The sequence below is a fragment of the Lepidochelys kempii genome, chromosome 2 (assembly GCF_965140265.1).
Source record: "Lepidochelys kempii isolate rLepKem1 chromosome 2, rLepKem1.hap2, whole genome shotgun sequence".
Taxonomy (NCBI): domain Eukaryota; kingdom Metazoa; phylum Chordata; order Testudines; family Cheloniidae; genus Lepidochelys; species Lepidochelys kempii.
The window spans coordinates 208,016,273-208,043,433 of record NC_133257.1 but is presented as its reverse complement, the minus strand read 5'-3'; the positions used below and the strand labels follow the sequence as shown (position 1 = coordinate 208,043,433).

At 44.6% G+C, this 27,161-nt stretch overlaps 1 protein-coding gene across 1 annotated transcript in view; it reads left to right on the top strand.

Moving 5' to 3' along the window:
* NFE2L3 (NFE2 like bZIP transcription factor 3) overlaps positions 1-27,161 on the top strand; it is a 39,128-nt gene that overhangs the window by 5,684 nt on the left and 6,283 nt on the right. Inside the window, 1 exon segment of the mRNA XM_073329665.1 lies at positions 4,138-4,502. Within this exon segment, the coding sequence (XP_073185766.1) occupies positions 4,138-4,502 (365 nt within the window).

Here is a 27,161-nt window from a genome sequence, read left to right as displayed (position 1 = left end):
GTTACACAAAGCCTAACACTGGTTCCTACTCCTGAAAGGTGTCCAAAACATCATCCCTACTGATGTTTCCCTAGGATGTACCAACCAGGACCTCCAGAGTGCCTGCCCCTTTCCCCTTGCCCCTCACAAGGCAGGGTTACTTGTGAATGTGGACATCTTTGGAAGTCTCACACGACTTCAAAGATCCAAAATAGCCTATTGGGGCTCATGGGGGAGGTAAGGGGTATGCAGTGAATGAGGCAAGGGCACCCTGATTACTGACATTGCTGCAGCCTGGAGAAGGTTGCAGGCATAGGCGCCGATTCCGTGGGTGCTCTGGGGCTGGAGCACCCATGGAAAAAAAACAGTGGGTGCTGAGCACCCACCGGCAGCCTCCCCGATCAGCTTCTCCTCCTCTCTCCCAGCGCCTCCCATCCGCCACAATCAGCTGTTCAGTGGTGTGCAGGAGGTGCTGTGGGAAAGAGTGGACTGGGGAGCAGGGTCTGGGGTGAAGGTCTAGCACCCCCCAGCAACTCAGAAAGGTGGTGCCTCTGGTTGCAGGCCCAGTATAGGTTAGAGAATGCCAACCCTCCGGGATTGTCCTGGAGTGTCCAGGAATTAAAGATTAATCTTTAATTAAAGATTATGTCATGTGACGACACCTCCAGGAATACATCCAACCAGAATTAGGTACACTTTCTGTTGGGGGATAGTGAGCACCTGGGTGGCAATCACTGGGCTAACAAGCCATTTGGGGAGAATATAAGGGGAGGAAACAGGAAGCAAGGGCAGCTCAGAAGGGGCTCAAAAGGTGAGCCTGGACTGGGGAGTGAGGGCTGCTGGGAACCCTACCCTTGTTGTAAGCCTGTATTGCATGGTATTACTATGTAAGAGAGGGAGCTGTGGGCAGCCGTGCCTGCAAACAGTCAATGTAAACAGACTGTCTCACGGCCTACCAGCGGACTACCCTGACGGGCTGCGTGCGACTCGCGGGCCGCAGGTTGCACACCACTGTTCTAGAGACAATAAACTGGTTAAATGTATTCTTTAGACAGCAACAACACATTATGCTGTCAAGAATGAGGACAGATTGCATTGCAATAAAGCTGGTTCTTTTAGCTTTGTATAGATCGTTCCATAATTTATTTCTTTGCAGCAACAATGTGAACCTTAGATGAACTTAAATGAACCCATTCAGGAATGAAATCATCAGTCTCATCCTACCTAGAAAAATTTAATAGGTAGTAAGTACATGGTTCTATTAGATCAGGGGTTCTCAAACTGGGGGTCGTGACCCCGGAGGGGATCACAAGGTTATTACCTGGGGGGGTTGAGAGCTGTCAGCCTCCACCCCAAACCCCGCTTCATCTCCAGCATTTATAATAGTGTTAAATATAAAAAAATGTGGGTTTAATTTATAAGGGGGGTCGCACTCAAAGGCTTGCTGTGTGAAAGGGGTCACCAATACAAAAGTTTGAGAACCACTGTATTAGACGGACTTTTTCTTTGGATTACTGAAAAAAGTCAATGACAACAGAGTATCAATCGTTGTAGTGAGGATATTTTTTAGATTCTTGTGTTGAGTAACAGCATATAATTAGCAGAACTGAAAAAGGGAAATATCACCACTGCCAAAAGAAAAATGAGAAATATGACCCATTACTGGCAGAAATTTCTGTTTAGGAAATGTCTCTTTCAGTGTCTGTGCAGCAGGGTATTGTCCCTCTTAGTGTCAAAACAACTGTTTGAGACACTTAACTGATTTGGAGTGAGGAGAGATTCTGCAGAACAGGAGGGGGAAAGGACCTGTTCAGAAGACCCAAAGAGTAGAAGCAAAGTAATTACAAGGAAAAAGCAAAAATAGCAAACTACTCTAAGGTATATAAATCCCAAAGTGAGTTAAAATAGTGCAAAGTAGATAGTTATTGAAATTATAGTCACACTGTGGGGGGGGAGAATTTAAACAATTGAAGATATTTAGGTACCAAATGAATTGTATTTAAAATCTGTGTCTATATACCATTACGTTTTATTATTTTATTAGGGTCATAAATGATTGCCCTATAATCAGTAGAACAATGACAGGTTTCAGAGTAACAGCCATGTTAGTCTGTATTCGCAAAAAGAAAAGTGAGCTCTAGCTCACGAAAGCTTATGCTCAAATAAATTGGTTAGTCTCTAAGGTGCCACAAGTACTCCTTTTCTTTTTTCAGTGGAACAATGCAGCTCATAGGCAAACTGAGAATTTCTTTGAGTTTTTCCTGGTCAGAGTGGGATTATAAATTATCTGTTGTGGTTTGAATGACTGAAAACTGTTAACCCTGGGGGAAGGAAAGTAACTGTGTGCTGGGATGGGACAAGTGCTTAGCTGGAGAGCCAAAGAAGAGAGTGACACACTATGGAATTCTTCAGAATTTCTCCTTGGGGATATGCCTGGAGTCCAGCTTTCAGGTCTAGCATTAAGAAAAAAGTATTAGCATTAAAATGTAGCATAAGTAGGTGTTTCCTTAGTAATACACATCTTTAGTAAAATCCAAGGACTTGATTCACCAAGCTGCTGTACACAGGCGGACGCTTACAACTGCACAAAAGCCCAAGTGAATTAAGTGGGGCCGGGCATGGGCACAGGGGACTACCACACAGAGCAGATTCTAGGCCTTAACATGCTAACATTATTAAGCACAGTCTCATTATTTTGTAGGTTGCTTTTAAAAATGGAAATGCAACGCATAAAATCCTTTAGTGCAATATGAAGCATACAATCTTAACATCTGTCAGAAAATGAAAGTGTTATGCAACAAGCGTGGTAATTCTGTTTCATTAAATTCACATGGTATTTTTCTATTCTGGGTTAAATCAGTATGTATACAGCGCTTTAGGCGTGGGGCTGAATTCAACCTGTAATCTACAGAACCTGCAATATGGCTGAACCAATGAGCACTACTTAGGGGAATTGGAAAAGTGAGAATCCAGCAAGTACAAGGACAGGGGGAGATGACAGTGGCACAGGAGCAGGGAGTAGCCGGTGACTAACAACCCGCAGTGGGTCGCAGAGCTGTGAAAGTTGCAGGCTGTGGAAGGGGCGATGCAGAATAAAAAAAAAAAGGGGGGGGGCAGGAGGACGTCAATCCCTAGAGAGCTTTGCAAAAAGAACAGGCGGACTTGTGGCCCCTTAAAGACTAACCAATGTATTTGAGCATAAGCTTTCCTGAGCTACAGCTCACTTCATCGGATGCATACTGTGGAAAGTGTGCATCCGATGAAGTGAGCTGTAGCTCACGAAAGCTCATGCTCAAATACATTGGTTAGTCTCTAAGGGGCCACAAGTCCGCCTGATCTTTTCGCGGACCCCGACTAACACGGCTGCTGCTCTGAACCCTGTCACTCTGCAAGTCCGAGAGCTTTGCGTGTCTTTCCCCGGCCGCCGGCCTGTTCCGTCGCCTCCTTTCATTAGGCTACACAGACAGGAGGCCCCTTTCTCCCCCCCTCCGCAGCTCCGCCTGGAGCCTCGCCCGTTGAACCAGCCCCAGTTGCTCACGTGCTCTCGGAGCTGCGCCAGCCGGGCAGAGTTACAGTGACAGGAGAACAACGAAGCGTCCGACGGCGGAGCATCCTCCCACGCCAAGTCGTGGAGCCCGGCCCCGGCCTGGAGAATGACTCGGAGCGCCTGGCTCTGGGGAGCCGGAATGACTGAGTGTCTCAAGCACGTGCCGCTGGAGGGGCAAGTCGTCCCCCAAGCCCCATGCAGGGCTCCAAGGGCTGCGGCCCGGCCTGAAGCCGGGAGGCTCCGCCCCACACTCCGGCTGCCTCTCTCCGCGGCCAGGGCCGGAGGGTGCGCTCCAGGGGCAGGTGGCCCAGCGCAGCTGCCTGTGGCGGCGGGCGGGCGTGGGTGGGTGGCAGCACTCCAGCACCGGGTGCCCCTAGGGAAGGGCCGGTCGGAGGGGGGGGGGGCGGTCCCTTTGTGGCTCGCTGCGGGAGCCCGAGCGGCCGCAGCGCCCTGGGCTCCTTTGTCTGGTTTCTCTTTCCCTTCCCGGCACAGACACGTGCTGCCCCGGCCTCCCCTGGGGCCGGCTGCTGCGAGCCGCTGGGGGAGCTGCCCGAGCGGAGCTGAAGCCCCTGGTTAGGCGCTGCTGCTCCGAGGAGGGGCTGCTGCTGCAGGTCGCCCTCCTGCTGGACCCGGATCTGCCCCGGCGCCGGGCCCTGGACGCTTTCCACGCGGGCACCCCAAGAGCCCGGAGCGGGACTGGGACCGGCTGCTGCTGCTCCGGGAGGTGCGGGCGCTGGGGGCCCCGTACATCCCCCGCACCCGCCTGGACGCCTGGCTGGTGCACGCCGTGGCCGGCGAGGAGAATGGGGCGCTCCCCTCCTCGCCAGTCAGTGGCGCCGGGGGAGATGCCCCCAGCGAGAGCGGTGCCCGGGGGAGCAGCCTGCAGCTGCAGGCCCAGGAGGAAGGGGCTGGAGGAGCTGCAGCAGCCCTCGGAGCCGAGCCCAGTCCTGGGGGAAGGGACTGTCCTACCCTAGGGGTAAGGGGCAGGGGAGGACACAGAGCATCGCTCGCCGCCTGGGGTTTGGAGTCCAGAGGTAGCCTGGGGACCGACAGGGCCGGGGAGGTGGGGAGAAGACCTGCCTCCCCTTCGCGCACCTTCTGCGGCTGAAAGCGGGTATCTGCAGATCGGAGAGGAGGAGAAGGCGTCCCGCCTGCCAAGGGGACACCCCAAGCGTAAAGGGGGTTGGGGACGACACACACATCCCCACCCTACCTCGAGGATGCATCCAGGGCAGATGCTCCTCACACTTTCCCCTTTTCTGCTTATGAAATAACCGGGTGTTACATCGTGTTGCAGAACTGCTGGGGAGGGGCCTGGAATGCTAGGACCAGCTGGTCTCCCGGCCTTCCACAAACCAAAGTTTGGCAGGAGGTGGTTCTGGTTTGGATCTGAATGCCCCAACTTGCACCTGCCCCTGTAATGTGACAAATCCTAAATGTTACGTTGCTGACACACCTATGCTGAACTTCCAGGAAGCTTGGATCTCAAAATGCTTCTTTCTTTCATGATGCCCCAGCTGAGGAGGAGACAGAGGTTTAATCTGAACATAATACTGTGTATCCTGTAACAAAAGGAGGAAAGGGAAGGAAAAGGAGGCAGCTTCTTAAACTGTCAGAGCTTTTTTAAGAAGTGAAGAGACAGGGTGACTTTTCTGCTGTCTGTAAAAAGACCTTCAGTTCTAAGTGATCTTGGGTGTGTGCTAAAAAAGTCTATACTGATAACAAGGTTCCATTATCTACTTTATTCACTCTAGCACCGTAACTGTACACACTGATTGTAAGTAATGTAGACCAAATAAGTAAGTAATTTTAGCTCTGCAAAGGTTATAATCTAACAAAAGCTGAAGAACAATTGGGTCAGCAAGCAGACTACAGTTTTTAACAAAATAAGCAGGGACACGTGAATATCCATGAGGACCCAATCCTGCAGAGATTTAACCGTGTGCTTAACTTTACTCATTTTAAATTCTGTTGAAATCAGGGTTGCAGGATTAAGGCCTTAGCTTTAAGTATTTTCTTAATGTGTGCACATGGACACTTTTAAATGTAGTTTATCCATGATCCATCAAAACTTGGACTGCACTATATACTACTTGTGGTGGAGTGAGCTGTAGCTCACGAAAGCTCATGCTCAAATAAATTGGTTAGTCTCTAAGGTGCCACAAGTCCTCCTTTTCTTTTTGCATATGTACATCACTGTCTAATAGCTGGTCTTGTCAATATCTTTATAATACTGTCACCATAAATCTCAGCCATTTTATTGTGCCAGAGCTGAACTCCAGCTTCACCAGTGCTAAATGAAACACTTCAAACTGTCTGTGGTTTATTACAGTAGTTGATGAGTGACATAAACCACGTCAGAACATATAGTTGTACCTGGTAATCATGATCAGTTTATCTTAGATTGTTCAGTTATAGACACATGCCATATGTGTCCCTTTACTAACTTCAGCAACTTATTTAATCCACTTCCCTGATCCTGCAAAACAGTTAAACGTGCATGTAACTTCATGCATGTGAGTAGAGCCATTCAGTTTAACGGGACTACACCCAGGAGTAAAGTTACTTGTGTAATTTTTGCAGAATCAGTGCTTTGATTTTTAAATAATTTATAAACCCACTATCTGATACCATGGTGGCAAGCAGTGATACATAGATGAATAATAACATTGAGTTGTGCAAACATATATGACATATTTTGCAATCTAAAGTAAAATAATACTTACATGACAATACTTTTGCATACTAGATTTTAATCTGTGAGGGCTAAGATTTTTTCAATAACTTGAGTTCAGTGATCAGCAACTGATGCTGTCTAATTATTAAGAATACTTATATTGTAAAAAAACTCTCTTAATTTTTCTTAATATTAGGATTTTGCACAAGGATTAGCTTAGTTATGATTCTGTACTGTATTGATATTATTTGTGTAGGTAGTTGCAGAACTAGTTTCTCCACCCTAACCTAAAGGGATCACTTGTACTGGAGTGAGAAATTATTCATTTTCTGTGCTAATTTAGCTCGGGACCTTTCTGGAGCCCTACTTCCCTAAAGTATAGCGTGGTTGAGAGAGAGATTAGTAAACTGAATCCCAAATCTCAGTGCTCTTCAGTTGAAACATAAATGGGTTCCTAGAATGAAAAATCTAGTGTCTTCTCCAGCAAATTTATCTAGCTTCCTAATAAATTAACAGGCATAAAATGTAATTTGAAACTCTTTCATAGGATTAAAGACCCTTTCTCTTTATATTTATTCTATTATGGTAGTTACCTTACCAAACAGACAGATTTTGGGGAAATTCTCACATGTTGAAAATGGTATGTATGGTCATTTTCTCTTTTGTTAATATGTTTTTGAATCATCCTCTAGGGAAATTCCTGCTGTCTTTTCAAGGCCAGCATTTGTGCACAAGATGAAAGACAGAAGGGAAGTTTCAGCCTTTTTACAAAAGATTATCTCCATACCGTTAAATAAAGGCCACCTGTATTGTAAAAATATGGCTGCAGTAATAAATAGGATTACAAGGCACTTCAGCTAATTTGTAGCTTTTACTTCTGCCTTACATGAAAAGCAGTCCAGTGCTATTGGCAGCTTCCCACTTTTAAGGGTATGTCTACACTACGAAATTAGGTCGAATTTATAGAAGTTGGTTTTTTAGAAATCGGTTTTATATATTCGAGTGTGTGTGTCCCCACAGAAAATGCTCAAAGTGCATTAAGTGCATTAACTCGGCGGAGCGCTTCCACAGTACCGAGGCAAGCGTCGACTTCCGGAGCGTTGCACTGTGGGTAGCTATCCCACAGTTCCCGCAGTCTCCGCTGCCCATTGGAATTCTGGGTTGAGATCCCAATGCCTGATGGGGCTAAAACATTGTCGCGGGTGGTTCTGGGTACATATCATCAGGCCACCGTTCCCTCCCTCCCTCCGTGAAAGCAAGGGCAGACAATCATTTTGCGCCTTTTTTCATGAGTTACCTGTGCAGACGCCATACCACGGCAAGCATGGAGCCCGCTCAGGTAGCCGTCACCCTATGTCTCCTGGGTGCTGGCAGACGCGGTACGGCATTGCTACACAGTAGCAGCAACCCCTTGCCTTGTGGCAGCAGACGGTACAGTACGACTGGTAGCCGTCATCGTCATGTCTGAGGTGCTCCTGGTCGCCTCTGTGAGGTCGATCAGGAGCGCCTGGGCAGACATGGGCACAGGGACTAAATTTGGAGTGACTTGAGCAGGTCATTCTCTTTAGTCCTGCAGTCAGTCCTATTGAACCGTCTTATGGTGAGCGGGCAGGCGATACGGACTGCTAGCAGTCGTACTGTACCATCTTCTGCCGAGCAGCCATGAGATGTGGATGGCATGCAGTCCTTCTGCACCGTCTGCTGCCAGCCAAAGATGTAAAAGATAGATGGAGTGGGTCAGAACAAGAAATAGACCAGATTTGTTTTGTACTCATTTGCCTCCTCCCCTGTCTAGATCACACTGCACTCACTCACAGAGAAGGTGCAGCGAGGTAAATCTAGCCATGTATCAATCAGAGGCCAGGCTAACCTCCTTGTTCCAATAACAACGATAACTTAGGTGCACCATTTCTTATTGGAACCCTCCGTGCAGTCCTGCCTGAAATACTCCTTGATGTACAGGCACACCCTTTGTTGATTTTAGCTCCCTGAAGCCAACCCTGTAAGCCGTGTCGTCAGTCGCCCCTCCCTCCGTCAGAGCAACGGCAGACAATCGTTCCGCGCCTTTTTTCTGTGCGGACGCCATACCAAGGCAAGCATGGAGGCCGCTGAGCTCATTTTGGCAATTAGGAGCACATTAACCACCACACGCATTATCCAGCAGTATATGCAGCACCAGAACATGGCAACGCGATACCGGGCGAGGAGGCGACGTCAGCGCGGTCCCGTGAGTGATCAGGACATGGACACAGATTTCTCTGAAAGCATGGGCCCTGCCAATGCATGCATCATGGTGCTAATGGGGCAGGTTCATGCTGTGGAACGCCGATTCTGGGCTCGGGAAACAAGCACAGACTGGTGGGACCGCATAGTGTTGCAGGTCTGGGACGATTCCCAGTGGCTGCGAAACTTTCGCATGCGTAGGGGCACTTTCATGGAACTTTGTGACTTGCTTTCCCCTGCCCTGAAGCGCATGAATACCAAGATGAGAGCAGCCCTCACAGTTGAGAAGCGAGTGGCGATAGCCCTGTGGAAGCTTGCAATGCCAGACAGCTACCGGTCAGTTGGGAATCAATTTGGAGTGGGCAAATCTACTGTGGGGGCTGCTGTGATGCAAGTAGCTCACACAATCAAAGATCTGCTGATATCAAGGGTAGTGACCGTGGGAAACGTGCAGGTCATAGTGGATGGCTTTGCTGCAATGGGATTCCCTAACTGTGGTGGGGCTATAGACGGAACCCATATCCCTATCTTGGCACCGGAGCACCAAGCCGCCGAGTACATAAACCGCAAGGGGTACTTTTCGATAGTGCTGCAAGCTCTGGTGGATCACAAGGGACGTTTCACCAACATCAACGTGGGATGGCCGGGAAAGGTACATGACGCTCGCATCTTCAGGAACTCTGGTCTGTTTCAAAAGCTGCAGGAAGGGACTTTATTCCCAGACCAGAAAATAAACGTTGGGGATGTTGAAATGCCTATAGTTATCCTTGGGGACCCAGCCTACCCCTTAATGCCATGGCTCATGAAGCCGTACACAGGCAGCCTGGACAGTAGTCAGGAGCTGTTCAACTACAGGCTGAGCAAGTGCAGAATGGAGGTAGAATGTGCATTTGGATGTTTAAAGGCGCGCTGGCGCAGTTTACGGACTCGCTTAGACCTCAGCGAAACCAATATTCCCACTGTTATTACTGCTTGCTGTGTGCTCCACAATATCTGTGAGAGTAAGGGGGAGACGTTTATAGCGGGGTGGGAGGCTGAGGCAAATCGCCTAGCTGCTGGTTACGCGCAGCCAGACACCAGGGCAGTTAGAAGAGCACAGGAGGGCGCGGTACGCATCAGAGAAGCTTTGAAAACCAGTTTCATGACTGGCCAGGCTACGGTGTGAAAGTTCTGTTTGTTTCTCCTTGATGAAACCCCCCGCCCCTTGGTTCACTCTACTTCCCTGTAAGCTAACCACCCTCCCCTCCTCCCTTTAATCACGACTTGCAGAGGCAATAAAGTCATTGCTGCTTCACAGTCATGCATTCGTTATTCATTCATCACACAAATAGGGAGATGACTACCAAGGTAGCCCAGGAGGGGTGGTGGAGGAGGGAAGGAAAATGCCACACAGCACTTTAAGCACAGCACTTTAAAAGTTTACAACTTTAAAATTTATTGAATGCCAGCCTTCTTTTTTTTGGGCAATCCTCTGTGGTGGAGTGGCTGGTTGGCCGGAGGCCCCCCCACCGCGTTCTTGGGCATCTGGGTGTGGAGGCTATGGAACTTGGGGAGGAGGGCGGTTGGTTACAGAGGGGCTGCAGTGGCAGTCTGTGCTCCAGCTGCCTTTGCTGCAGCTCAACCATACACTGGAGCATACTGGTTTGGTCCTGCAGCAGCCTCAGCATTGAATCCTGCCTCCTCTCATCACGCTGCCGCCACATTTGAGCTTCAGCCCTGTCTTCAGCCCGCCACTTACTCTCTTCAGCCCGCCACTTACTCTCTTCAGCCCTCCACCTCTCCTCCCGGTCATTTTGTGCTTTCCTGCACTCTGACATTATTTGTCTCCATGCATTCGTCTGTGCTCTGTCAGTGTGGGAGGACAGCATGAGCTCGGAGAACATTTCATCACGAGTGCGTTTTTTTTTCTTTCTAAGCTTCACTAGCCTCTGGGAAGGAGAAGATCCTGTGGTCATTGAAACACATGCAGCTGGTGGAGAAAAAAAGGGACAGCGGTATTTAAAAAGACACATTTTATAAAACAGTCGCTACACTCTTTCAGGGTAAACCTTGCTGTTAACATTACATACATAGCACATGTGCTTTCGTTACAAGGTCGCATTTTGCCTCCTCCCACCGCGTGACTACCCCCTCAACCTTCCCCCCTCCCTGTGGCTAACAGCGGGGAACATTTCTGTTTAGCCACAGGCAAACAGCCCAGCAGGAATGGGCTCCTCTGAGTGTCCCCTGAAGAAAAGCACTCTATTTCAACCAGGTGACCATGAATTATATCTCACTCTCCTGAGGATAACACAGAGAGATAAAGAACAGATTTTGGTTGAATGCCAGCAAACATACACTGCAATGCTTTGTTCTACAGTGATTCCCGAGTACGTGTTACTGGCCTGGAGTGGTAAAGTGTCCTACCATGAAGGACGAAATAAGGCTGCCCTCCCCAGAAACCTTTTGCAAAGGCTTTAGGACTACATCTAGGAGAACCGCAAATGCCAGGGCAAAGTAATCCTTTCACATGCTTGCTTTTAAACCATGTATAGCATTTTAAAAGGTACACTCATCAGAGGTCCCTTCTCCGCCTGCTGGGTCCAGGAGGCAGCCTTGGGTGGGTTCGGGGGGTACTGGCTCCAGGTCTAGGGTGAGAAACAGTTCCTGGCTGTCGGGAAAACCGGTTTCTCCGCTTGCTTGCTGTGAGCTATCTACAACCTCCTCATCATCATCATCTTCTTCGTCCCCAAAACCTACTTCCGTATTGCCTCCATCTCCATTGAAGGAGTCAAACAACACGGCTGGGGTAGTGGTGGCTGAACCCCCTAAAATGGCATGCAGTTCATCATAGAAGCGGCATGTTTGGGGCTCTGACCCAGAGCGGCTGTTCGCCTCTCTGGTTTTCTGGTAGGCTTGCCTCAGCTCCTTCAGTTTCACGCGGCACTGCTTCGGGTCCCTGTTATGGCCTCTGTCCTTCATGCCCTGGGAGATTTTCACAAAGGTTTTGGCATTTCGAAAACTGGAACGGAGTTCTGATAGCACGGATTCCTCTCCCCATACAGCGATCAGATCCCGTACCTCCCGTTTGGTCCATGCTGGAGCTCTTTTGCGATTCTGGGACTCCATCATGGTCACCTGTGCTGATGAGCTCTGCATGGTCACCTGCAGCTTGCCACGCTGGCCAAACAGGAAATGAGATTCAAAAGTTCGCAGTTCTTTTCCTGTCTACCTGGCCAGTGCATCTGAGTTGAGAGTGCTGTCCAGAGCGGTCAGAATGGAGCACTCTGGGATAGCTCCCGGAGGCCAATACCATCGAATTGTGTCCACAGTACCCCAAATTCGAGCCGGCAACGTCGATTTAAGCGCTAATCCACTTGTCGGGGTGGAGTAAGGAAATCGATTTTAAGAGCCCTTTAAGTCGAAATAAAGGGCTTCATTGTGTGGATGGGTGCAGGTTTACATCGATTTAACGCTGCTAAATTCGACCTAAAGTCCTAGTGTAGACCAGGGCCTAGGGTATGTCTACACTCCCCACATTACAGTGCGGCCATGGTTACGGTGTGAAGTGGGCAGTGTAGACACGCTTTATCGCCGGGGAGAGCTCTCCCAGCGATTTAAAAAAAAACTGCCCACCCTGAACGAGCGGTGGTGGCTTTGTCGCCAGGAACCGGGCTCCCACCTATAAAGTGTTGTCTGTACTGGCGCTTTTCAGTGCTAAAACTTTTGTGGCTGGGGGGGGTTGGGGGTTTCACCCCTGAATGACTAAAGTTTTAGCGCTGAAAGTGGCAGTGTAGACATAGCCTTAGACTCCCCACCAGAAATCAGGACTGGAGCTTGGAGTCTAGGTAAGGGGATTAAAGGAAGTATTTTGTTTGGTTGGTTTAGTAAGGTTTTAAAAACAAGTCAAGAGACTTAGGTAACTACTGACTAGAAAAACAAGTGCAGGAAATGGCCCACCTTGATTATCATGCACATTGTGTAGAGAGTTGTCACTTTGGATGGGCTATTACCAGCAGGAGAGTGAGTTTGTGTGTGCGGGGGCGGAGGGTGAGAAAACCTGGATTTGTGCTGAAAATGGCCCAACTTGATGATCACTTTAGATAAGCTATTACCAGCAGGACAGTGGGGTGGGAGGAGGTATTGTTTCATGATCTCTGTGTGTATATAAAGTCTGCTGCAGTTTCCACGGTATGCATCCGATGAAGTGAGCTGTAGCTCACGAAAGCTCATGCTCAAATAAATTGGTTAGTCTCTAAGGTGCCACAAGTACTCCTTTTCTTTTTGGATTTACTTTGTTCATCCTGCACTGGGGGTGGGGTTGCCAGCAAAGTTCATGCTGTGGATTCTCATGGATCAGATAATATCAGTTTTGGGGAACTTGATATTCATGGGCCTGAGAGACAAATGGATTTAAAAATGTCAATGAAAAGTACAGTTGCTGATGTGTCCTATCTGGGCATGCAATCATTTACAGTACAGTTTGACCTGTTTTTCTCTTTAGTGCTCTGAGAAGAGACAGATTAGTATTATGGAGGCTGGTCAGTCTTTAAGAACAAGTAGAGCTGTGTACGTGTTTCTGCATTAGATTGTTACACAACAAACTGAGATCAGTGTAGCCTTGGTATTGACTATTGTGGAACCAGACTGTCATTAAATTGATTTTTGTAATAAAATATAGGCTTCACAATAATGTTGTGTTGCCTTACTAATCAAACCAATCAAATAGTAGCACTGGTAAAAAAATATGGCTTGTAAAGTAAAAAATGGTATAAATGACTAATAGCCTTGTAAACTTAATGGAACTATGTTTAGCATGTTAAAAGTGACATTATTTATGTGAATGGGCTGCTCACTGCACAATACTACTTACATGAGTAAAGTTAAACAAGTGTACGTCTTTTTTTCCTGGATCACACACATACGATTATATTATATAGGCAGAAGACTTAAAATTGTAGCAATGCAAAAATTATAAATTGATGTCCCATGGATTCTTACTGAAAAATTTGCTCAAGAAGTAAGAAAGGAGGGGTTTGAATGCAGAGTGGGAGAAAAGTCAAAGTTGGAAAGGTACCAAGACAAGGGTAGAAAAAGAATATAATATTTTGGGTTATGCTGGAATTTTATATAACGAATGAGTGGGACCCATTTTCAAAAAACAACTTAAAAGGTGCGAATATGGAGTTTTAAAGATCTTAGCACTGTAACCGTGCCTTCATGGGTCACAAATGAGAATACCAAATTCAGGAGAAAATGCTGAGAAATACATCCCAAAACTGGTGGTTATTCCCCCATAAGATATACCAAACCAGCAGCAAAAGTAAACTTCTGTTTCACTACACTGGCTAACAAGAATCATAGACTATCAGGGTTGAAAGGGACCTCAGGAGGTCATCTAGTCCAACCCCCTGCTCAAAGCAGGACCAATCCCCAATTTTTGCTCCAAATCCATAAATGGCCCCCTCAAGGATTGAACTCACAACCCTGGGTTTAGCAGGCCAATGCTCAAACCACTGAGCTATCCAACCTTTTTTTAAGGCTATCCTCAACTATTCCATATTAAAAGGTAAAAAGAAATAAGCTTTGAAGAAATATGCCATCATATTTTTTTAAGATCTTAGGTTTCCATAATGTCATTAAAAATAAACCAGAACACCAATGTTGCTAGACAGTTTCAGAAATAAGCATTTTTAAGACACAGGAAACATGAAAGTTGTTGGATGTTTTTAAGTCAGACAACATGAAGAAAAAGAGAAACCTCAATGAGAAACCAGATCCTTTATGGTACCTTAAGAACCTTCACCTTCCCAGCCTGCCCCAAGGCACCTCTGAAAGCTTTGTGGCATTGCAAACATGGAACCAAAGTAGTTGGCAACAGTGTTTAAGTCAGAGAAGCAATTTCCTGAGGCATTCCAGTCCTTGTATTACCACCAAAAACACTGTATTTAAAGATGAGTGGTTCTTTAAAACCAATCTCATCAAATAAAAGGTTCTTCTGATTCCAAAGGACCAGCCACACACCCAGGTCAATATATAACTCAGATATTACCCAAAAATCACACTACTGCCAATCCTTTGGTATTTAAAATCTAAAGAAAGAAAGAAAGAAAAAGAAAGAAAGAAAGAAAGAAAGAAAGAAAGAAAGAAAGAAAGAAAGAAAGAAAGAAAGAAAGAAAGAAAGAAAGAAAGAAAGAGAAAGAAAGAAAGAAAAAGGTGAGAGTTAAATTGTTTAAAGGAATCAAATACATAAAATAAATGCAAAGTTCGTCCATTAGGCTTGTAGCAGTGATGGAATGAACTGCTGGCTTGATAAGTCTCTGGTTGCTTCGAAATCATTGGAAAGACCTTAGTCCCTTGGTTAGAATACTCCCATTAATAGAAGTCCATAGTTCAGAGGTTTGAGCAGAAAAGAGACAAAATGGAGGTGTTTGCAGGGTCTTTCATAGCTTCTGCCATGTGGAGGGATACCCATTGTTTCAAACAAAGCCCTCAGCAGTTAGTGGAAAATTACAGGTAAAAGATGGGGTTTGGAGTCACATGAGCAAGTCACATGTCCATGCATAATTTTGCTTAATCATTGCAGGGAACCATTACCTATACTTCAAATGGAAAAGTTCACAGAAAAGTCCATTCAGTGTAGATGGGTGTCTCCAGTGGTCCATTGTGAGTTGTGTCCTTTTGATGGGCCACCTAATTTACATAGTCCCTCCAAGATGTGCTGGCTAACTACCTTGTGGGCGTTACCCCAAGAGCAAACATTTGAAATCCAGGTTTTGAGCCAATACTCATAACTTCAAATACAAAAACGATACATGCATACAGATAGCATGATCATAACCAGCAAATCATAACCATTTTATAGACATATTACATGCCACATTTTGTACAAGATTTGTTGCAAATATATAACAGTGGTTGCAACAATTATCTATATGGTCATATTTTAATCAGGTAACGCCAGAGACCCGTTTTCAAAAAACACCTTAAAAGGTGTAAATATGGAGTTTTAAAGATCTTAGCACAGCAAGTTATGGTGTTATTTTTATTATTCATGTTGCAATAGCATCTATCCTCAAACACACAGGAAGAGACAATCCTTGCCTCAAGGAGCTTAAAGTCCAAGAAAGAAGTTCACAACCTAAGGCCCTGTTCTCCAAAGACTTATGTATGAGAGTTGCCCCACTGAATTTAACGGGACTGTGTACATCCATACGGTACTCTCGTGTAAGTGTTTGCAGGAGTGGGATGTAAGAATTGGAGTAGAACTTTCCTTTCCGAGGCATTGGGGTTTGCTGTTTTTCATTCGAGAGAAACAGGTGGGGACTGCTTGGGTCAGAAGACTGGTAATGGGATATAGAGCCTTGTGATAACTGTATTACTTGCCTATATGGCCAACATCACAGAAACCAGTATTACACCTGACATTTGGCAGTCTTGGCAGAGATGCTGAAGACCCGAGTGAGGACTGAAGCTGAACTCCTGACTCACTCCTGTATGGGACTCTGTCCAACTCAGGGGTGAGGCACATAGGCAGTGCTGGGAAAGCTGTAGCCCACACACAAGCTGGATTTGCTGTGTAGTTTAGCTCCATTTTCCAGGGCTGTGTTTGTCTGGTACCTTGTGCAAGTACTGAATTCACACACAGAATTTTAAAATGCCTGCTTTAATTATTAATTTAATTACATTGTTTATAAATTGTGAAAGTCAAGGAAGCAAGTGCTAATTCAATAATGTTATTGTTTGTTTTCATAATTGTCTACAAGTCCATGTTTGGGGATCTTATTTTAGGGGAATTATATATGGCTGGTTAATAGTGCCCAATAAAATCTGGTATCTTTTTTAAGGCAAGAGCAGTTGAGGGAGCTAAGCTACTGTAAGGATATAGCCTGACCTCTAATTTTAAACTTATTGAAAGTCTTTACATGGAATTAGAACTACTTGAATTGTACAGTATAATTGCTTTTTCCGATAAGTGTTGTCGTTTCAGCAAAGTAATGCAGATTTAGTTTTTGTAATGCAATTCTTAAATTCATATTGCTGGTTACAATATATGATCATAGAAATGCAGGGTTGGAAGGGTCCTCGAGAGGTCATCAAGTCCAGCCCACTGCACTGAGGCAGGACCAAGTAAACCTAGACCATCTCTGACAGGTGTTTGTCCAGCCGGTTCTTGAAAACCTCCAATGATAGGGATTTCTACACTGCAAACACGTGCAAGCCTATTCCAGAGTTTAACTACCCTTATAGTTAGAACATTTTCCCTAATATCTAACTTAAATCTTCCTTGCTTCAGATTAAGCCTGTTACTTCTTGTCCTACCTTCATTGGTCATGGAGAACAATTGAGTGTCATCTTCTTTATAGCAGCCATTAACATGTTTGAAGACTGTTTTCAGGTGTTCTCCCTCCTCCCTTCCCTGCCGTCCTCCTTTCTCAAGACTAACATACCGTTTTTTAACCTTTTCTCATAGGTCAGATTTTTCTGAGCCTTTTATCCTTTTCATTGCTCTCCTCCGGACTCTCTCCAGTTTGTCCACATCTTTCCTAAAGTGTGGCACTCAGAACTGGACACAGTACTCCAGCTGGGGCTTCACCTGTGCTGAGTGGAGCAGGACAGTTACCTCCCCTGTCTTACACATGACACTCCTGTTAATACACCTCAGAGTATTAGCTGTTTTACAACTGCATTACATTGTTGGCTCATATTCAATTTATGATCCACTATAACCCCTAGATCCTTTTCAGCAGAACTACTGCCTAGCCAGTTATTCCCCATTTTGTAGCTGTGTGTTTGATTTTTCCTCCCTGAGTGAAGTACTTTGCACTTGTCTTTATTGAATTTTATCTTGTCACATTCAGACCAATTCTCTAGTTTGTCAAGGTCCTTTTGAATTCTAATCCTGTTCTCCAAAGTGCTTGCAACCCTCTATTAGCTTAGTGTCATCTGCAAATTTTATAACCATGCTCTCTGTGCCATGAATGAAAATATTGATTAATGCTGGACCCAAGACTTGGTGATGGTGTGTTCTGATTGTGCGTCTTACAGCAAGCCGCAATGTGTCTAGGGCTTGAAAGAGCCAAGTGAAGCAAGAGGGCCAGAACAGTAGAGTGGGGGTCAGAGTCGGAGGGCTAAACCTTGGGAAGTGTCTTGATGTGTGCAATGCAACCTCAAAAATGTGGGAGGGCACTCTGGGTGTAGGAGGTGCATAAGAGGCATTTATGGGAGATTTCAGAGTAGCAGCCGTGTTAGTCTGTATTCGCAAAAACAAAAGGAGTACTAGTGGCACCTTAGAGACTAACCAATTTATTTGAGCATAAGCTTTCGTGAGCTACAGCTCACTTCATCAGATGCATTCAGTGGAAAATACAATTAACTTAGGCTTGAATAGAGACTGGGAGTGGATGTGTCATTACACAAAGTAAAACTATTTCCCCATGTTTATTTCCCCACCACCACCACCCCCCACTGCTCCTCGGACATTCCTGTTAACTGCTGGCAATGGCCCACCTTAATTATCACTACAAAGGGTTTTCTCCCCCCCCACCCCCCCCACTCCCGCTCTCCTGCTGGTAATAGCTCATCTTAAGTGATTACTCTCCTTACAATGTGTATGATAACACCCATTTTTTCATGTTCTGTGTGTATATAAATTTCCTCACTGTATTTTCCACTGAATGCATCTGATGAAGTGAGCTGTAGCTCACAAAAGCTTATGCTCAAATAAATTGGTTAGTCTCTAAGGTGCCACTAGTACTCCTTTTATTTATGGGAGAGAGTCAGGGAAGTGCTGAGGCATGCCAGGGAGGCAGAGGCTAGGGGGCGAATTGCAGGAAATGAAATGCAAACAGGAGCAAAGGTGAGGTCAAAGAAGTCTGAATTTGATGTAGAAGCAGATCAGCAGTCAGGACCAGTGATTCAAAGAGAAGGTGACCCAGTTAGAGCAGTGGTCAGGGAAGAGGACTTTTCTACAGCAAGTTAGATAGACTTGGAAGGATACACTGCTAATTGGAAAGGATCAAAGAAAGAGACTTCAGTAGCTGACATGAGAAATGACCAGGGTTTTAGCAGTAAGGATGGTAAGGAAAGGTAAGTTATTTTCTTATAGAGGAAGTACTGGCAGGATTTAGTGACAGCGTGGATGGGAGTAGTGGAAAAGGAAAGAGAGCAGTCAAATATAGCACCAAGGTTGTGGATTTACCAACTGGGAGAACAGGGGCATTATTGACCATGATAAAGAGGGGATTGGGAAGATGGATATTTTTGGGGAGGAGGACAGGTGAAGGAGAAAAGAAGTTCCTTGTTCACTTGGTCAGCCTGAGGGAGGGACTATATTTCTTCCAGGATGTCCAGAGACACTTGCAGATGTAAAACTGAACAGAGAGGGTGAGGATAGGGAACAGAGGTAGATATGGGAGTTGTCAGTATAGAAACTGTAATTAACACCATGAGAATGGATGAGTTTGCTCAGGAGTATGGTGTTGTAGGAGAAGAGGAAGAGGAGGGAGCCCTGAGAGACTCTATTAGAGAGGAGAAGCTACCAAGGGAAAGAGAGTGGGAGAATCCTGTCAAGCACAGAATTACAAAAGCCCAAGGAGGACTGAGTAACTGTTAGTCAAAGGCAACAGACAGCTTGAGCAGGATGAGGCTAGAGAAAAGGTCCTTGAACTTGGCAGAGAACCTAGTGAGAATGGCCTTAGAGGAGTCAACAGGCTGGAAGTCAAAGTGTACGTCAATGAGAAAGATGGAGGAGAGGAAACTGAGGAAATGGGAGAAGAAGACTTGCAGAAGGACTGTGGAGGTGGAGAGAGGAGGGCGATGGGGCTGTAGATGGGAAAGTGAGGATTAACGGTCTACACTAGAAATGTAGACACAGTTTATGAAGACACAGCCTTCTATGATGAGATTACTGGTTCTGTGGATGAAGGGAAAGCAGTGGATGTATTGTTTCTTGACTTTAGCAAAACTTTTGACACCGTCTCCCACAGTATTCTTGTTAGCAAGTTAAAGAAGTATGGGCTGGATGAATGCACTATAAGGTGGGTAGAAAGTTGGCTAGATTGTCGGGCTCAACGGGTAGTGATCAATGGCTCCATGTCTAGTTGGCAGCCAGTGTCAAGTGGAGTGCCCCAGGGGTCAGTCCTGGGGCCAGTTTTGTTCAATATCTTCATAAATGATTTGGAGGATGGTGTGGATTGCACTCTCAGCAAATTTGCGGATGATACTAAACTAGGAGGAGTGGTAGATACGCTGGAGGGCAGGGATAGGATACAGAGGGACCTGGACAAATTGGAGGATTGGGCCAAAAGAAATCTGATGAGGTTCAATAAGGATAAGTGCAGGGTCCTGCACTTAGGACGGAAGAACCCAATGCACAGCTACAGACTAGGGACCGAATGGCTAGGCAGCAGTTCTGCAGAAAAGGACCTAGGGGTTACAGTGGACGAGAAGCTGGATATGAGTCAGCAGTGTGCCCTTGTTGCCAAGAAGGCCAATGGCATTTTGGGATGTATAAGTAGGGGCATAGCGAGCAGATCGAGGGACGTGATCGTTCCCCTCTATTCGACATTGGTGAGGCCTCATCTGGAGTACTGTGTCCAGTTTTGGGCCCCACACTACAAGAAGGATGTGGATAAATTGGAGAGAGTCCAGCAAAGGGCAACAAAAATGATTAGGGGACTGGAACACATGACTTATGAGGAGAAGCTGAGGGAACTGGGATTGTTTAGTCTGCAGAAGAGAAGAATGAGGGGGGATTTGATAGCTGCTTTCAACTTGCTGAGAGGTGGTTCCAGAGAGGATGGTTCTAGACTATTCTCAGTGGTAGAAGAGGACAGGACAAGGAGTAATGGTCTCAAGTTGCAGTGGAGGAGGTTTAGGTTGGATATTAGGAAAAACTTTTTCACTAGGAGGGTGGTGAAACACTGGAATGCGTTACCTAGGGAGGCGGTAGAATCTCCTTCCTTAGAAGTTTTTAAGGTCAGGCTTGACAAAGCCCTGGCTGGGATGATTTAATTGGGGATTGGTCCTGCTCTGAGCAGGGGGTTGGACTAGATGACCTCCTGAGGTCCCTTCCAACCCTGATATTCTATGATTCTTATGCTGGCAAAAAATTGCATGTAGAAGCCTGTATAGCTTAAACCGGTTCGGTGAGCAAATAAGCTATAGTCGCAAAAGACTCTTATGCTGGTATAACTGCAACTACATGAGGGCTTTTGTTAGTATAGAAATGTTGTCAAAAATCAACCCCCTAACTGACATTGCTATACTGGCAAAAGTTTCTATTGTAGATTTGCTCATAGGTAGTGGATGAAGAGAACTCTGGAGGGAATACAGTTTGAAGGGATGCATCAGTGGGTTAGAAGAGAATAGTAAATAAACAAGCTGTTGTACAGTTCACAAGGTTTATTATTTAGTATTTGTATTACTGTAGCACCTGGCTTCCCGGTCCATGACTCCTATTGGGCTAGGCACTGCACAAACACAGAACAAAATCAATTTTACACATCACTTCATCCTTTCTATTAATAGTTCTTCTTTCAGGCTGAAATTAACTCATGGTGTAGAGGGCCAATGCAAGGCCAAACACTTTCAGGGCCGCCTGGAAGATTCAGGGGGCCTGGGGTCTTTGGCGGTGGGGGTCCTTCCGGTCCAGGTCTTCGGGGCACTTCGCCAAAGACATGAAGTAGAAGGACTCCTGCCGCCGAATTGCTGCTGAAGACCCAGAGTGTGTCTTTCATTCCGGGTGTGTTCGGCGGCACTGAAGGACCCCCTGCAGCCAAAATGCCATCTAAAACTCTCGTGGGGACCCCTGCGGGGTCCAGGGCAAATTGCCCCACTTCCACTCCCCCCCCCACCACCCTGGGCAGCCCCGAACACTTCGACTGAAAACCTAAAGGTCTATTAAATATTTTCTAGAAATGCTTTAAAAGACTAACTTTTGAATGTTTTAAAGGGATGTCAGTGATTTTTCAAGTTACGAACTATACGGTAACTGAATTTGAGTGGTTTACACATCTGCAGGAAGTTAATAAAAATACCATAGCGCTATGTATTTCACTTCTAATTCTGTCCATCACTATTTGCATTCGGGGGGAGGAGTCGTATGTATAAATGTGTGTGACATATTGCATACACACACTTAATAGTGTGTTTTCAAGTAAACATGATGGTTGACATAGTAGACCCAGTGCTGTGTAAATACTCCCCCCCCCCCAGCCCCCAAGTGTTTGTTTGATCCAATAGACTGTCATGACTGTTCTGAAGCCAACAAGGGATCTTCAATAGCGTGTGCCTATTTGCAGCCCAGAGTAAATTTTCAGGATTGAGATATTGAAAATAATAATAGATGGTAAACAGGTGCAGCATTTGAAACCACGGATGTAATATTCAGTTAGCCTAAATAACTCACTTGACTAATTTTAGCAATCTTAATAAAATGCCTAGACATAGCATTACATAAAATATGTAATCCAAGGCAGCCTGATTGTCATAATCCTGATATTTCCTGTGCTACTGTTTTATCTTCCAAACTTTTTAAACTGTGATTATATTTCAAAGGATAATGTCCCTTTCAGAGGACTTTAAATGTCTGTGTTATACCAATAAAATAAAAACCAGCAGGATCTTATTAAAGGGGAAAAGGCAAAATGCCACATTTATTATGAATACAGAAAGAATCATAGTAAGCAGTTAGTTATAGCTATAAACATTCCATTCAATTTCATATTTATTCGCGCATTCATTCATACACACACACACAGGTTCTGCAAGGTTATCATCATAGTTATCAGCCTTAGAGTTGCTCGTGCCAAGCCACTGGCCAGGTGGCCTGGACACGAGGAGGGAGCAGGGCCTTCTCAGATGCTCATCTGATGCTCCTGGAAGTTGGTTTGCAGCATTGGACCCCAAAGTTCTCAGTTTCTAGAGTCCATTTTTATAGGAATTTCTTCCTATGCCAGTCTATGGGAATTGCTTCATCATGCTGTTGCTGACTCAGTCAGCAGATGGCACAGTCCTGATGGCTCCGTGCTGCCAGATGTTATCTTGTTCTTTGGTTCTCCCATTCTTGAGGCTGTTGGGTGGATTCCAGCTGCCCTCCGGGGGTCCTCTGGTTATTTCCACTTGACGCCTTCTTCGGCTGATCGACACTGGATTCTTAGACTGGCACCTCCCTGATCATTCATTTATTATCAACACCAAGCATCCATCCACATACATCCTCTATCTCTATTTTAATCATAATTGTTAACAAAGCGAGATAAATACAACAAAAGGGCGGGGAGTCTCTGTATGCTGTTGTTACAAAGTATCGCTTTGAGTCTCTCTCTGTGTGAGTTATTGCTGTTACAAAGTATTGCTTTGAGAATAGATTCTGTCTTAGGATGTACTAACACAATTAGCATCCAAAAACCAAGAGACCTTCCTCTTAATTAGTAATACCCTGGAATTTAAACTCTGGGGAATCAAACTCATTTGTGATTTTAATACAGGACTTCTTTAATATGATCCAACATCTGTGTCTGAGGAAAAAAGGATGTTTTGTTTCATTATGAATGTAGAGAACTGACTTGATAGTACACAGACAAATAGCAGCAGTAATCAGATAGTAAGCAGCTGTATAAGAACTAGATATTTTTATTACTTAATCAAAGCATAGTAAAATAGACACTGCTGGTTGTGTAACCAGTATCTGTAGCTCTTTTGCACAAGTCTGTCTTGTACTGTGTGGTGTAAACTTGTGTAAAGTGCAATCTGACTCTGTTTAAAGTGTAGAGAACTTGGTGAAAAAATCAATTTAGCAGGACAGAGAATGCATGTTATCTTAAGAGCAAGCTGTAGCTTGAGAAATCTGTTAACATCCATTTTTAATCTTTGATAAAATTATCTATAGTTTTACAAAGGAAAAGGGACAAAAAACCCATAGCAAAACAACACACAGATTAACAAGAACAATGGAGTGAATATTTCCAGTCCAGGCTTAGAATGAAATATAATGGAAAGCAAATAACGAGCAATAAAAACAATGTCCACAAATAACTGAGGGCCGAGTTTGGAACGTCTGACTCACTGTGAAATGCGTGCTCTGAAGCAATTAAAGGCAGTGAATGCTGGTTTGTACTGTCTGCTGCTACTAGAGATGAGACCTCTTTCCCACCTGCGTCTTAATACTTTGCACTCTTTAAACATTAGTTATGAACTAAGTCCATATTGTTACTTCAATGTTAAAGATTAGTAAACTGAAGTTGAGAGTTTAAGTGATTTGTCCTAGGTTGCACACCAAGCAAATGCCACAACCATGATTAAGAACCCAGGCCTTCTAGATGCAAGGCTGATGCCTAATCCACTAACCAGACTCACTCCCAAATTCTATTGTCTAGTGTAATTAAAATCAACAAGTGTCAGAGGTGAGAACAGAATTTGGGATTCCCTGGCTCTCAGCATTGTGCTTAGTGCACTAATCCAGAGGTGTCAAACACTCAACCTGTTCAACATGATGAAGCATTTTCAGAACCTATAGAGCTGAAAAAAAAACAGGAGGACTTGTGGCACATTAGAGACTAACAAATTTATTAGAGCATAAGCTTTCGTGAGCTTAACTAATAAATTTGTTAGTCTCTAAGGTGCCACAAGTACTCCTGTTCTTTTTGCAAATACAGATTAACTCAGCTACTACTCTGAAACCTATAGATCTGAAGGGTTTTTTTGTTTTGTTTTTTGTTTTTTAGAGTAAGTCTTTACATAAGAATGGCCACTCTGGGTCAGACCAATGGTCCATCTGTCCCAGTGGTTCTCAACCCCCAGCCTGTGGGCCGCTTACAGCCTAATCAGCACACAGCTGCAGCCCATGTGACATCCTCAGGGCCATACAGGTAGTATATATATTATGTGGCTGCAGCCTACATAATACATAGAGAGCTGCATATGTGGCCCACAATGATAAATAGGATCAGAACCACTGATCTTGCCCAGTATCCTGTCTTCTGATAGTGGCCAATGCCAGGTGCTTCAGAGGGAATGAACAAAACAGGTAATCATCAAGTGATCCATCCCTTGTTGCCCATTGACAGTTTCTGGCAAAAAGAGGCTAAGGACACTTCAGAGCATGGTTTTGCATCCCTGCCCAACCTGGCTAATAGACATTGATGGCCCTATCCTCCGTGAACTTTAGTTGTTTTTTGAACCCTGTTATAGTCTTGGCCTTCACAACATCCTCTGTCAAAGAGTTCCACAGGTTGACTGTGCGTAGTATAAAGCAATACTTCCTTTTGTTTGTTTTAAACCTACTGCCTATTAATTTCATTTGGTGTTCTAGTTCTAGAACCCCTAGTTCTTGTGTTATGAGAAGGAGTAACTAACACTTCCTTATTTACTTTCTCCACACCTGTCATGATTTTATAGACCTCAATCATATCCCACTTTAGTCGTCTCTTTTCCAAGCTGAAAAGTCCCAGTCTTATTAATCTCTCCTTATGTGGAAGCTGTTCCATACCCTGAATCATTTTTGTTGCTCTTTTCTTAACCTTTTCCAATTCCAATACATTTTTTTTTCTTTTGAGATGAGGCGACCACATCTGCATGCAGTATTCAAGATGTGGGCATACCATAGATTTATATAGAGGCAATATGATATGGCTCTAGCCCTTATGGTTGTATAGAAAATCTTCCAAATATGAACTGAATGTTGCCTCCTGCAGAGTTGTCTTCCTGAGTCTGCGGACAATCTGAAACAATGGCTCTGAGAAGTGTGAACTTTCCCACCCCATTGATCTCATTGGATGTGAACGCTAAAGCCTAAACTGGTCCTGGCCTCCTGAAGTGATAGGAAAGGATCTGAAAGCTATCTTTGAATTGGTGGTGACAGTAAAGGCATGAAAACTACTGACTTTTATAGATTGTAGAAATATTTGACCACTGGTTTTGCCCTTATAAAGGAACTAACCATTCTGAAGCATCAGAAAAGAGTTGTCTTCCTGATGATGGAACAGCTGTTAAAGGCTAGCCTAACTCCACAATAGGCTTATAGCAGGCTATCAGCTGTTGCATATGTCCATTGTAGGCTAATGCAATTTCAAATGCTTTGCATTATCTACACTGCAAACACGTGTCCATTACTGTTCACAAAGCTGCTGTGGCCGATTTCCGCCACGCCACGCCCCACCCCCTGAGATGGGATGAGGTTGCAACTTTTACTTTTCTGCTAGGAATCTTGAGGATGCTATGTTGCCTCCCCATTCATAATTTTCTATTTATGCTTACCCTTCGGGACACCACGTTGTGGCTGTAATCCTGCAAGCTAAAGATTCCTTCATGCCACTCCTCAGTCATCCAGAAAGGTTGCTCTTGGGGGGGGGGGTGGATTTGCTCTTTTAGGCTGTTTGTTGGGGCTGAGCACTTTTAGGCTGTTTGTTTCTTTGGGGCTGAGCACTCTGTATTGCTTTCAACATGCTGTACACCTGCTGGACCAGGGGAGCTGCTGCAGGTTTTTATACCTATTTATCCCTGATTTTAGATCTCAGTTTTTGATTGAGATAGTACTGAATTATATTAATATTTGTCAAATATAGGCCAGTTCTTTCTAGAATGAAAGACTTAGCTCTGATCATGCAAACACTAGTGTGTGTGAATAACTGCATGCACCAGATGTAGCTCCACTGAACTCATAAGCATGTGCAGGAACAAGACCTTAGTTATTGCAGACTAAAAATCTCACATCCTAAACTGCCTTCCACTGGCGTTCCATTACGGAGGGGGGAAATTTATATTGAAAAATTTGCAAGTGTTTGGAAAAACAAATCGCTTCCTGATCTTTGTTCATAACAAGTAAGTTCTCTGATCAGTTCCAGATATCTGGCTATTTTCTCAGTTACAGTTATATTGAAGTCTCCTTATTAGTATCTGGGAATTGTATATTATATACTGGATAAAGATTTGCATCAGAGGAATTGATTAATGCACTTGATGCCAGTTTACCATTGGAAAAGTCTATTTTTAAAATTAAGGGTTCCCTTACAACTTTTTCAAAAGTCATATAATAAAATTAGGGTCCTAAGTTACTTTGTTTCCCAAGAACATTTAGTATATTTTAAAATACTTTGTCTTTCTATGTTTTTAGCTTCTTGACATTTCAGATGATTTTGAGTGTGTTTTGTATCAAGTTGTACTTAAAAAAAAACCAGACACCTTTTGAAGTTCAGAAAAAGCTTTATATAGGAGAGAGACTGATTCAAGTTGGAGAATTTATACACTTCATGTCTGGGGATCAATAAAGCCTTAAACCTAAATTCATGGTGCTCCAACATATGATTTTGGAACAGAGAAGGTAACACTTGCTATTCAATATGAACCTACCTTTTCTGCTGTTGCAGAACATTCCATTCTAGAGAATGGAGTTATCCATTGTAGACATTGTCTTTTTAGTTCTCATTTGAAAGTTCCAGTATGTATGTCTCAAACACCAGAAACAACATTATTCTGATTTCAGAATATTGAAAAGTTTTTGCTTTCAGTGTCTTCTGGATGACATTCCACAATAACACACTGGGATGGAATATAGTCACAATGTATCTACCGTGCAATGGAGTTTTAAGTCATATTTAGACAATTACAAAAGTAACTATTCTGACCCCCTCCGTCCTGGACTTTGCCTACATGGAAACAAAATAGTTACTGTAATAGCAGTTGCAAACCCCTTCCTGCCATATCACCATGAGCACAATTTCATGTAATTTGTGTGTCACAGCTTAGCATGTTTGT